The following is a 14,236-nucleotide window of genomic DNA, read 5'->3' as shown; positions in this document are numbered from 1 at the left end:
TTTCTTTTAATTATACTTAATTATTATTAATTATACTTAAAATACTATTAAACTATAATATGTCAAAGTGTCAATTTGCATTCATTCTATTACTATACTCGTTCAAACCAAATTGAACCGAATTATTTTTAATATTATAACAAATAATAATTACTATTTGTTAGAAATTTGTTAGAAGTTTGTTAAAAATTTTTTTAAAGAGATTTAGGGAATAATTAAAACAAAGACAATTTATTATTATTTGGATACTGAAATAAATTTTTTCATAAAGCAAATATAAATAGTTAACTATTTAATGTTGAATGATGTTTGAAGCACATCATACATATCTCAACTTTACAGTGATGTACTAGATACTTTATATCGAAAAGTTAATAATCAATAAATAAATAACTATATATATATATATATATATAGTTAATAATCAATAAATAAATAACTATATATATATATATATATATATATATATATATATATATATATATATATATATATATACATATATGTAAGTCAATAATTAACAACGTATATTGCTTCTAATATTTAATATTATATTTATATAATTTTTTTATTATTAAGATTAATAAGAAATGTAAATTAATATTTAGTTTAAATAAACAATCAACATAAGAAATTAATTATTATTTATAACAAATTAATTATTTAATATTTATAACAAATTGTAAATATTAATAAATATAAGATATAAGTATAAATTTAAGATATTATAATAAATGATGATATTTTGCTTTGTAACTATTTTTAAAAATATTTATAAATTGTAACTATTTTTTATTTGTGAATTGTTCTGCAAAAATTATAAAAAATTTACCAATTATATTTAAGTAAACAAACATTTTTTTATCAAATATATTTAATATTATATATTAATCTGCAATTTATAATAAAATTTTTTACTTGTATTTTGAAATATTTTCAATTGTATATTTCTTTAAAAAAATTTATTAAGAAATTAAATTTTAATTTCAAAGTTTTATTGTGATAAGATCATAATATATTTATTATTTGATACATTTTGAATATACTATTTATATATATTAATATATTTTGTTTTTAAATTATATATTTTTATTAAAAATATTTTTGATATTTGATAAAATTAATAATATTATTTTTGTAATTTATTATATTTATTATATTGAATTATTCAAATAAAATTATAATTTGTGAAGTTTTATAATTATATCATATTATAGAACTGAAAATTTTTATTTTTTTTTTAATTTTTAATAATTAATTTCTTATTGTTTAATTTCTTGATTGTTTATCTAAATTAAATATTAATTTATATTTTTTATTTAATATTTAAAATTTTTTAATATTTTATATATTTAATTATTTAACAAGATAATATCATTCGTATATCATCGTCAAATATAATTATTCAAACTACAACATATTATTATTCGAAATTATATATTATTCGAAAAAAATCTTGTTCAAATAAATTAATTCAAATGAAAATTGAATAATATTAATATAATTTATTAATTATTATTTATTTTAATAAATGTTAAATAAAATTAATGTTGAATGACAATAAATATTGATTTAAAATATATATATTTACTATTATATGATTATATTTTGCATTTATTACATTAAAAAAAAACCTTCTAATACTTTTAATACTTAGTTCATATTTTTACAGGTTTTTAGACTTTTAAGGTCATTAAGGCCATTACGGGTTATTAATCGAGCTCCTGGTTTGAAACTGGTTGTTCAGACATTGTTATCGTCTTTACGACCTATTGGTAACATCGTTTTGATATGCTGTACTTTTTTCGTAATCTTCGGTATCTTGGGTGTGCAGCTCTTTAAGGGTGCCTTTTATTACTGTGAGGGGCCTGATATTAAAAATGTACGCAATAAGACGGACTGTCTGGCTGACAAACGGAACGTTTGGTTAAATAGAAAATATAATTTCGATGATCTTGGAAAAGCGCTAATGTCGTTGTTTGTACTTTCCTCGAGAGATGGATGGGTGAACATCATGTACACTGGATTGGATGCTGTAGGCGTTGATCAACAGGTAACATGCTTGAGAGCACCAATTTTATTTGCATATTATGTTACTATTTAATTAATAAAGGATTACTTATTTTTTTAATAGAAGATCTTTTTTCTTTTTTTTGAAATGATATTTTGTATTATTAGTCATATTATTAGTCTTATATTTATTTAGAGAAATAATTAAATAATGTATTTATTTGTATTAATAAACATAAATTATATTTATTTAAAAAAAATTTTAATGATAGAGCAAGAATACTTTTTTTATATAATTTTATTATTATTTTATTTTTTTTAATACAATGACAAATCTAAAAAATAAAAATATTTTTCTATATAATTTTTTATTCTATACAATTTTTTTAAAGATATATTATAATATTATTAATATAAAAAATGTAGTATTTTTAATTTTATAAAACTCAGCGAAAGAAAGATACAGAAAATATTACGTTAAATATTATATAATATCATATAAATTTAATATTCTATAATTAAAAAATATACATTTGATTAATAAATAAATCTGTTAAATTATTCAATTTTTTATAAAATTAAATTAAATTTTTCCTATTTTCCTTTTTTTTATTTGAAAAATTTAAAAAAATTTATAAATATTGTATTTTAGATTTAATTTATTTAAATATCTAAAATTATATCTTTTTAATATGATAATACATTTAGTCTATTAAAATTTGAAATATCTTTTATTTTTCTATTTTAGCCAATCGAGAATTATTCGGAATGGCGGCTATTATATTTCATAGCTTTTATTCTACTCGTGGGCTTCTTTGTTTTAAACATGTTTGTAGGCGTTGTAGTTGAAAATTTTCATAGATGTCGCGAGGAACAGGAAAAAGAAGAACGTGTAAGAAGAGCTGCTAAACGAGCTTTACAAATGGAGAAGAAACGACGAAGTAAGAAAAAAGAGAAATTGTTTGACTGTATAATAGAATATAATGTTTAATACAAATAAAATAAAAATATTAATATATATACATTCTTATAATTTTTTTTCAAACAATAAATTTATATATAAAATAATTTAATATATCTTTCATAGATATATTTTTTTATTATAAAATAAAAGAAAATAAAATTAATTTATTTTATATTTAATATAATATTTAGCATTAAACGTAGAATATTAGAAAGAAACGTAAAATAAATAAACGAATAATATTTATTTTGATTAATCTTTTGTATTTGTAGTCGGATATTTCTTTGTACTTTTCTTTTTATTACTTATAAAATTTTTTATCTTTCTGTTAAAAAATGTTTTGATTTAATAATTTTTTTTAAATTGCTGTTATTTATTTTGTTTGTCATCAATTTATATTCTAAATTTAAAATTTTTTCATCAATTAGTTTCAGAAATCAAAAATTGAATAATATTAAAGCTTTTAGATATTGAAATAAATATTAATATGAAGAAATAATAAAAAAATGACAAAAAAAGAAACATTATTAAAAATATAAATATTATAAAATATTATTAAAAATTATTATTAAATATAATAAAATAAGAAAATTATTATTAAAAATAATGAAATTATTAATATTATTAATATTAATTCAATTTGCAGAAATGCATGAACCGCCTTATTACACAAATTATTCAAAATCCAGACTGTTCGTACATAATGTTGTGACGTCTAAATATTTCGACCTAGCAATTGCTGCCGTGATCGGCCTGAATGTTGTTACCATGGCAATGGAATTTTACATGATGCCAAAAGCTCTGACTTACGCTCTAAAAATATTCAATTATTTCTTCACTGCGGTCTTCATTCTTGAATCTTTTATGAAGCTTCTTGCCTTAGGGTTACATCTTTATCTTAAAGACAAGTATGAGTTTTTTAAAATTTCTTTTTTTTCTCATCTTAATATTATAAAATGAAATATTAATAATGAATATTTAATTCTAGATGGAATCAGTTAGATGTAGGAATCGTGATACTATCGGTAGTTGGTATAGTACTTGAAGAAGTTGAGTCAAAGATCATTCCGATTAATCCTACTATAATTCGAGTCATGCGAGTTTTACGAATTGCCAGAGGTAAGTTAAACAAAAATAAAATATTAAATTTAAAAAAAATTAATAAGTTGTCAAAATGTAAATAATTTTTTAAATTATTATTGTAGTTTTAAAGCTACTCAAAATGGCGAAAGGAATACGAGCTCTTTTAGACACGGTAATGCAGGCATTACCGCAAGTTGGAAATTTGGGATTATTGTTTTTTTTGCTTTTTTTTATCTTCGCAGCTCTTGGTGTAGAATTATTTGGACGTTTAGGTAAATATTAAAATAAAATCCATGTAACTAAAATGAAGTATATTCTTATTACGGTTAGAATTAAAAAAAAGTACAATATATTAAGAAACGGTCTAAAGAGACTTATTTAAATTATTATATCGGAAAATAATGATTTTTCAATCAATTTAAGTACATTAAATAATTTATATTAAATAATGAATTTACTTAATTTATTTGAAAAATAAATATACACGTTAATTTTTTGTTATAATTAAAAATAATTATAATGCATTAATTAATAACTATATAATTTTTTTATATCTTTACATAATTATTTATCAAAAAGAATTTAATATAAAAAATTACATTGTTCAAGTATAAAAATAAATTATTAGATAATTGAATATTTATTGTATTTTATTATAGGTATTTTATAATATTATTATAATATACATACATAAATCATTTTTTATTAGCATTTTTTGTAATTAAAAATATTAAAGCATCCAATGATATAATTGATTATGATTATAAAATACATTAATTATTTATAATATAATTGATTAATAATATTTTACATCATTAATTTATTTATTTATTATTGCAGAATGTAGTGATGATATGCCTTGCCAGGGTCTCGGAGAGCATGCCCATTTTAGTAATTTTGGTATGGCGTTTTTGACGCTTTTTCGAGTGGCCACCGGTGACAATTGGAACGGTATCATGAAGGACACTCTGAGAGACGATTGCGACGAAGCAGCGGACTGCGTGAAGAATTGTTGCGTGAGCACCATTATAGCTCCGATATTTTTTGTAATTTTCGTGCTGATGGCACAATTCGTTCTTGTTAACGTCGTCGTTGCTGTACTCATGAAACATCTCGAGGAGAGTCATAAACAGGCAAGAATATTTAATTTGCTTTTTAAATCAATAATATTCATTTGATAATGATTCAAGATTAATACAAGTATTCACATAAAAGTCACTTATTTGATCAAAACATTTAAGTTTTAATTGAATTTGTAAATAAAAAAACTTCAAATTCAAAGTTTAATATTTCAAAACAGAAAATTTTAGAATTAACATAATCTATTATATATATTTAGAATTAACATATCTTAATACTTTCAAATGTTAAAATTTGCAAATTTACAAATTATTAATTATTAATTTGCGAATTTCTACTATAAAATATTTTACTAAAAATCTAATTTTGATTTTAAATTCTTTTATATGTATCTATTCTAAATAAGTTATTATTCTCATGTTATATTATTTCTTTATAAAATAATATTTTACAAATTTTATTACTGTAAATATTTTCCCGTATTTCATTTCAAATAATAAATGATGTTTTATGGATGATATTTTAGGAAAATGAAATAGTAATGAGTATTAAAGTATAAAAAAATTTATAAAATACTGATTTTAAATTTATTTATCAGATGGAAGATGAGCTAGATATGGAAACACAGCTAGAAAGAGAATTGGCCGCAGAGCAAGAAGAATTATTGGAAGTAGAAGAGGAGGAAGACGATGAAACTATAAAACGAGAAAGAGACGATGGTGGTATAGACGAAGATGATGAAGACGTTAGAGAACATGAATCTATTTTAGTGGCGAACGAAAAGATTCCTGCTAGCAGGCCTGGTCTCGCGAAAGTTCGTTCCTTGCCTGCAAATTTTATTTACAATCCACCACGGGAAAGAAACGCAGATGGTATGTTTACACATTCACATATTCAATGATTCAATATTAGTAATAAAAAATCTAACCAAGATAAATTATTACGACAAAAAATTTTTCAATTTTATAGCAATAAATAAACAATATTTATAAACAATATTTATAAATGAAATATAGTGAAATATCATAATAATATATTTTATTAGTATGTAGTTCTTAAATTTGAAATTAAATATATAATCAAATTTCGAAATATTAATATGTTATTTTTTTAATATTATTTAAATAATATTCGATATCATTTAATAATATGATTCTATACAATATTTTTAAATTTAAAAAATATATAATAATAATTTATCTTATTGATTTATGATTTTTAAATTTAAATTATTGAATTTTTAATACAATTATTCATATTTTATCTAACATTATAAAATTATTTTATATTATAAATTACTTGATATTACATATTAAATTATTATTATTTGAATATTATTTTTCAATATGATTATTTTCAATATGATTTATTAAATATTAATTTAAATTAGATTATAATTTATTAGAAAATATTTAAAAATAAAATAAATATCTAATTAAATAATATCTAATTAAAATATAATAATTTATTTTATTTAAAAATTTGCAAATCTATGTTTCTTTTTTATATAATAATAATAATTAATTTGATTTATAATTTTATATTTTAATATTATTATGTTAAAAAATATATAATTTTTCAATTAAAAAAATAAAGATAATCTTCATATTCTTCGCATCTTTATATGTTTTTTTTATAAAAAAAATTAGTAACAAATTATTATAGTAACAAATTTATAATGAATAATTTTATTAAAAATATTCATATTATTAATGATTCTTTTTTTTCTTTAAATATTTAAAAACTATCATGTATTTTACAGATGGAACAATATCAGTGTCATTAGCGCGACGCAGTTCGTATCATCGTTCTAGTTCAAGGCCGTCCAAGTTCAAATCGAAACGTAGACAAACGTTTCACTCGGGGCATCATCAGAGGAGATCCTTACTGCCGATGCACTTTGAAGTCGCCGAAGTTTTCGAAAAGCCTGTGAGCAATTTAAGTGTGCCTCGAATCATCCCTCAACACAACTACGATGCAACAAGTCGAGATATCACTCATGTGCAGCGTCAAAGGTTACAGGTAAAATTATTTTTAATTAAGTTAAAACACAAGTTTACTAACTTTATTATTGCTTAAGGAAAAAATTTTTTATTATCAATAATCAATGTGGATGTTTGAAAAATTTAAATGTGCAAAAAAAAACATAAAGAATATTTAAATGAAAAACAATTAAGAAATTTTGGAAATTTTGTAATATGTAAAATTGTTGAAGTTTATTTCCTAAGTTATAAGCATTTTAATTTTGCAATAGAAACAAAACGAAATTATGATATATCATCTATGATATATCATATATATGATACAAATGTTAATAGCCATTGTATGGAACATTATGGCCAACAATTGCAGTACAAAATATTTGCTTGTTAAAATTTAATAGAATCATTTTCGAAACTCAGAGCAAAATAAATATGTTTTTTTTTCGTTTTCCATGTAAAGATTGTTCATAGATAGTTCAATGCTTGTAATAATATTTATATAATTATTTTTACAATTTTTACAAATTATATATATTTAAGTTATATTATTTATTTTTATAATCATAAAAAATAAAATATGAATATGTTATCTTAAATATAATTGTGTGCCCGTTTAATAAAAATTATAAGAATCAAAATTTTATAATTAATATATACTTGTATTTAGATATATGTGAAACAAAAATCTTTATTTTATATCTATCTTGCTTCATTTAATATGAAATTAAATTGTTTATAATATTTGAAAAATAAATTTTTCATGCTAACATTTGAGTTCATTATATATATTTTAATTATATATTTTAATTTCTAGAATTGTACTTCATTTATTCATTTTATATATATGTATATATATATATATATATATATATATATATATATATATATATATATATATATATATTATTATATTTTATTAAACTTAGATAATCATTTTTACAAATAAAAGTAAAAAGTATTAAAGGAGAATTTTTCATTTGCTGAAATTATGATTTTTATAAATTCAATATTCATAATTTCTCCCCTTTTAAATATAATAACAAATATAATAATAAAAAATATAATAATAAAAAATATAGTAATAAATTAAATAAATAAAAATTTATTTTTTACATTTCTTTTCTAAAAATGACAAAACTTTCATAATTATTTGATATAACATATATTATTTGTTCACAAAAAGATAACAGAGAAAAAATGAATAGATTTTTAGCGCGTTGATATAATAATAGGATTCTTGTAAATTATGAAGACACATTTTATCAATAATTAATTCATTTAATTAATTAATTTATGAAATAAGTTTACGCCAATGTTTTGATACCATCATCACTATCGTTTTGTTTCGGTATCCTCCATATCTCCCATATGTTTATTTATTTTCTTCATCAAATGATTCGATCATAGATGTGACTTTTTTGCTCAATTACGAAAATACGTGTAATGCAAAGTAGATAGAGATATCAATAATAATGAAATAATAATAATAGTTACAATATTATAATAGTTAACCTGATCTACAGGCAACCAGCGATGGACAAGAAAACAAGTCTCCATTAAATGTGAGTAAGCCGCCACCGAGTTCTTCTTCTCCGATGTCGCTGGCCGGCTCTGTAACAACTCTAACCTGTCCTAAAATAAGCAGCGAACGTTATCTAATGCCAACATCCAATATTTACCCGTCCAAGGCAACGTTGAGTCGCAGGCCATCGAGCGAGGCCACGCAGTCACAATTTGATACAAACGTTAGCATCGGAAGTATCCTCTCAAAAACAGACAGTACGATGAACGGCTACATGGAAACCGGCGTGTCAAGAAGCAATAGTGACAGATCGAATGATTCGAAGGAAAAAAACGAGAGACAGGTATCCGCTCCACCGACGGATGATCTTGACGTACAGTCAATTATTAACGAGAGGAGACCGTCCAAACTGAAGAGCGGAAATTTGACGGAAGCAATGAGGATTGTCAGTGATCAATCTTCATCGATTCGAATAGGAAGTTACGGCCAAGTCTACGTTACCGAAGAACGTTTCGAGGAAATATCACCTATGTCGACCGGCAACATGAGCGATAGTATCATAGGAAGTAGTGGCACGAGCGGAAGTGGAAGTGTGACTGGAAGTGGAACTGGTAATGCGAGTGGAAGCGGTAGCAGAAACGAAAGCTCTGTGATGCATGTAACAGAAGGAGTATGCGCCACTATTGGTTCGGATGTTCGTATATACGTGGACGATACCGATTCGGCGAGCAGCAACAATCATCAGAGAAGGAAAGCGAACGAAGGGACATCGGAAGTGTCGACGACCATTTCATCGGTAATCGCGATACCAGATGTGACGATAGAGGAAGAAAGATCGGAGAGATTCGATGTACCATCCTCTGATGGCCCATCGGATCCTTCTTAAGTAACAACTTCTATCTTCGATGCGTTTAGAAAAAAGTAAACAAAAAAAAAAAAAAACAAAAAAAAATAAAAAAATAGTAACGAGAAAAATGGTATAGATTTCTATGCAACCGCTAGCCGACCATGGTATCCACGGCGAAATACCATGGAGAGTGCTGCAAGGGTTCAATGTTGGGCTCTAAGAAAGACTGTAGTGCATGACAATATAGTCGTTATATTCTAGTCACTTTGCCGCCGTGAACTTGCCAAAATAGGAAAGGTACTGAGCTCGTTTAGATCGAGTTGGAAATGCTAAAAACTAGAGAGATAGGAGAAGAGAGAAGGGAGAGCAAGTGAGATGAAAGCGGAGAATAATAATAATAATTAAAAAGTACGATTGAATATTCGATCACGGACGAATAAGATTAGGTCAATTGTGCGTCTTGAAACGTGCGGAATGAAAAGGAAGAAACAGAAAACGTGAATGAGAGATTGTGCGTGCGCGTCAAGCGTGAATTTTAACATGCATAAAACGAAAAGCGAAAAGCATCTAAAAAGAAAAAGAAAAAAAAAAGAAAAAAAAAATGAAAAACCTATGACAATCTATTATTGCCAACGGAACCGATCTTATGTTCTGTGAAAAAAATACATCGTGGAAATCGATTCGTAGGAATTGGTAGGATGAAAAATGACGTAGTTTCTGCGTCGATAATTAGAGAAATTTACATAGTCATTAGGTGAACTTGAGAACAAAAAAAGAAAAAAATAAAAAAAGAAAAAAAAGAAAAAAAACAAATTTGTCGAGTCTACGCGACAATTGCAATTAATCGGACCACACTTTCTCGCCTTTCCTTTTTCTCCAACTCGTCGAATAAAAATAAACGTGTGTCGTTCGCAGGAAAGTTTCGAGAGCCACGGTAGATCGTGAATAGCTCTCGACAGGAGGAACGAAACGTGCCAAATTAAAAATGTGGAAAATAATGAAGGAAAAAAAAAATAATAATAATAAAATGGTCATTACCGAAGTGCCAGAAAATCTAGATAAAAAAAACAGTTTCGGAATATAAAAGAAGAAACAAAAATAAAAAATAGCATAGTCTTTTCATGATCGCGAGACAAAGATTTTAGCTGCGGAAATAAAGAAAAATTACAAAAAAAAAAGGAATATTGTGTATTAATATTAGTTAAGAGCTTCATAATAAAATATCCTCAGAACCAACGTAGTGTATGGTCAAAGAAGAAGGATAAGATCGAACAAATATTGTTACGATTGACTAAAATAATGAACAACCAGTTTATAGTTTAATCAATTATAATGGTATTTTTGTCACCTCTTTCAAGCTAACTCTATATAAAATAAAAAAAGAAAAAAAAAATTCGACGATTAGCTCGGAGTTCGAGATAAAATACAATTAGAAACTTAAGACTAATTTCGATGTTGTGATAATCTTTAATACAAATTGAAACTCATACAATTTATGTAATCTCTATGTCAATTGGTATTACTTCGACGGGTTCACATGGAAAGCTATGCAGATAACAGCTGCCGTGTACTTCCGAATAATCCTGCGGCGACTGACGAAATATTCTCTTCGTTTCCTTCTCTTCGTTTCTTTCTCGCGTTCTAGAACGTTCTTCTCATTAACATCTGTGATATACTTTAATCATAGTAATTTCCTACATAAAAGAAAGGAGAGAGAAAGAAAGAAGAAAAGAAAAATGCAATGAAAGCAACAAAAGTGAATATTAGATGAAGAGAGAGAGGGGGGGAGAGAGAAATAGCGAAATGAGAATAAGAACAAAGAATAAAAAGATACGATAAATAGAGAAGCAAAAATAGAAAAGAAAACAGGTAGCGTGCGATTTTTTGATAAAAATAAAATGAAAAAACATAAAACAAGAACAAGTATGGGACTGTATGGGTGAGAAGTGAAGAGAAAAAAATAATAATGTATAACACATAAATATATAAATTATATAGAAACTCTACTGTATATACATACACTTATGAATATTCTATACTATATACTCGGTGTGGTTTATTTTGATACTACCGCGTGCGGTAATATTTAACGATTGTCGGAGATAAATTCAACAAATTATAAACAAAGAGAGGAAAAAAAATAGAAAAAAAAAATAAGAAAAAAAATAAGAAGAAGTATAATAAAGTAAAAACAATTCTATGCCTTCTAACGTTGACAAACGTTGACGAACCTTCGTGCGGTAGTGGTGCCCGCGCTTCGAGCGATCAAAGATAATTGGCGACTTCTCTTTGTTCTTTCCTCTTTGTCGAAGTTTTCATAAGTTGTTAATGAGTGCTTCCTTTCTAAATGAAAAAAAAAAGAAAAGATAAGTAACTCGACTGAACCGAATGATCGATCGATTAAACATAAGAATCGATCTTGTTTTTGTTCCAATGATGAACGATTAATAGCTGCCTTGCCTGTTATGTATCATCTTCGATCGTTCGATAATCATAGAAATACTATTAAGAGTAATAGTATCTATGTATAAATCATTGAATCTGTTAATCGAGACAGCTGTTAATTAAAAAATATGGAACGATCGTTTAAATCACTTGTTAATCGTAATTAAACGTTCGACAAGCGTTCGACAAGCAAGACAATCGTTAGCAAGATAAATAATACAATGTATAGATCAGTTTAATTCTTTTCGATCGATCGATTAATCGTGTGATTCCAATAGTGAACAAAACTATTTAATGATGTCGATTGTTTATAGCTAAAAGTAACTTTGTTTAAAAAGTCTAACGTAAATCTCGTACGCACATAATGGCGCCTAGTTTACTTGTACTTTAAAATGATGGATCTCCATTGGATTGTTCGTTGCAATTATTGAAATTGGTATGTGAGATATAAAATTTTGGTTGAATTACAAAAAAATATCAGTGGAATTTATAAATAGCAAAAAAAAAAAAAAAAAAACAAAAGAAAAAAGAAAGAAAAAGAAAAAGAGAAATGTTCCATAAAATGTGAAAGTTAAAACGATTATAATGATTGTGGCGTATTGGATCTTCTTTGGACCTTTTAATCAGAACTCCTAGATTCTAATGTATTCGTATGATACATATGTATATAGATATATAATAATTTAATGCGCATCTCTATGGCACCACGACCGAATCTCGATAGCTCGATAGCGTTAGACGACTGACCTCCGAATTATAGTTTACTCTAGTCACGGGATGAATCGTATAATCATGCGCGAAAATTCACTGATCAACTGCATGTATATTAGTGAGACAGACGCAAGAGTTTTAGACAAAAAAAAAAAAAAAGAAAAAGAAAAAAATGAATAAAACAGAATTATATAAGCGAATCTTCATATGTATGTGCGCAACACAATAGCGGAATACTTTTATTCGCGACTGGAAAAAAATTCGATCGAAAAAAAAAATGATGAGAGCAAGAGAAAGAATATTAAAAGAGAGAAAAAAAAATTAATAAAATGAATAGTATATACATATATGCGTACATACACACGTGCACACATATACGTATATATACACACATATGTGTATATATATACACATAGTTATATGAATAATAAGTACAAGAAATGAAAAAAAAAATCGTCAGAGTTATTAAGGTGTTATTCAGTGTACTTGTTGCCGCGTGCCTCTCGAGTCTGTTCTTCGCCCCTAAAGGAGGCAGTGTGCGTAATTGTCTATTTAAAAAGGAAAATTAAAAAATGAAAAGTAAGAAAAATATATATATAAAAAGAAAATGAAGAGATGTATATAAAGCGAAAATTAAAAGAGAAGAATTAGAGGACAAATAAAAAAAAAATGCGATAAGAACAATATATGAAGGAAAGGAAGGAAAAAAATATGGAGAAAAAATAAAACTCGTGGAATAAAAAAATAAAAGAATAAAAAAAAATAAAACGAAAAAAGGCTAACCGCCTTCAAATGTATCATGCTATTTTAATTATAGCAGTAACATACCAGGCATGGTTCATGCGATCGCCGAGAAGCGTTCTTTTATCTGCCTGATGCCGCGTATATGTGCGTATACATGAATTTTTTCGGAAAAAAGTCTAGCCACGTGAAAATATTCGATTGAATTTCGAGAAAAAATAAAAAAGAGGAAAGAAGGAAAAAGAAAAAAAAAGATAGAATGAGAGGAAGAGAGAGAGAAAGAGAGAGAGAGAGAGAGAGAGAGAGAGAGAGAGAGAGAGAGAGAGAAGGAAAAAAAGGATGAATGTATGTATGTGTGTGTGTGAATGTGTGAAAGAATAGAGGAACATGACGATAGAAGCGTAGAACAAGACTAAATATGTACAAATGTAATAAATTGAATGACGATTATGTTGAATTGACTCAATGACTTTTTATTTATTCTATTTATATTATATTTTTCCTTCTCTATCTTTTGGTAAGTATTGATTGTTTTTTATTTGAATATAGGAATAATTGAAGATGAGAAATAGTGAATATAAGAATAAAAAAATAATGTATAATATAAATAATAAATGTAAAATTTATTTATTATGAAATATTTAAAATTAGCATCATTAGCATATTTGTATATTGGATATTCAATTTCTTAATTATTATATTAATTTATTTGTATACAGATCAGAAAATAATTGTACAAATTGAAATGAATTATATATAGATAATTCATAATAATATTTTATTTTCTTTGCACAATTGATGCTTACATAAAAAATGTAATTATTAAATTATTAAATTTTCTAGTGATTTTA

At 24.9% G+C, this 14,236-nt stretch overlaps 2 protein-coding genes across 13 annotated transcripts in view; one reads left to right on the top strand and one right to left on the bottom strand.

The window, feature by feature from the left end:
• Positions 1-13,846, top strand: part of LOC551883 (voltage-dependent T-type calcium channel subunit alpha-1G) — a 198,429-nt gene extending 184,583 nt beyond the window's left edge. For 9 of the 11 annotated variants that reach the window (XM_026443546.1, XM_026443548.1, XM_026443547.1 and 6 more), the window contains 9 exons: positions 1,673-2,053; positions 2,759-2,951; positions 3,621-3,882; positions 3,963-4,093; positions 4,180-4,329; positions 4,898-5,190; positions 5,736-6,009; positions 6,900-7,159; positions 8,643-13,846. In XM_026443546.1, coding sequence (XP_026299331.1) covers positions 1,673-2,053; positions 2,759-2,951; positions 3,621-3,882; positions 3,963-4,093; positions 4,180-4,329; positions 4,898-5,190; positions 5,736-6,009; positions 6,900-7,159; positions 8,643-9,527 — 2,829 coding nt within the window. In that variant the 3' untranslated portion in view covers positions 9,528-13,846. 11 annotated transcript variants of the gene reach the window in all.
• LOC107965233 (tetratricopeptide repeat protein 39C-like) overlaps positions 9,943-14,236 on the bottom strand; it is a 26,999-nt gene continuing 22,705 nt past the window's right edge. For both annotated transcript variants that reach the window (XM_026443987.1, XM_026443988.1), the window contains one exon: positions 9,943-11,831. In XM_026443987.1, coding sequence (XP_026299772.1) covers positions 11,814-11,831 — 18 coding nt within the window. In that variant the 3' untranslated portion in view covers positions 9,943-11,813. The remainder of the gene's footprint in view (positions 11,832-14,236) is intronic.

This window comes from Apis mellifera, linkage group LG11 (genome assembly GCF_003254395.2).
Source record: "Apis mellifera strain DH4 linkage group LG11, Amel_HAv3.1, whole genome shotgun sequence".
Classification (NCBI taxonomy): Eukaryota; Metazoa; Arthropoda; class Insecta; order Hymenoptera; family Apidae; genus Apis; species Apis mellifera.
The sequence above is the reverse complement of the archived record's forward strand: the minus strand, read 5'-3'. Positions and strand labels throughout refer to the sequence as shown.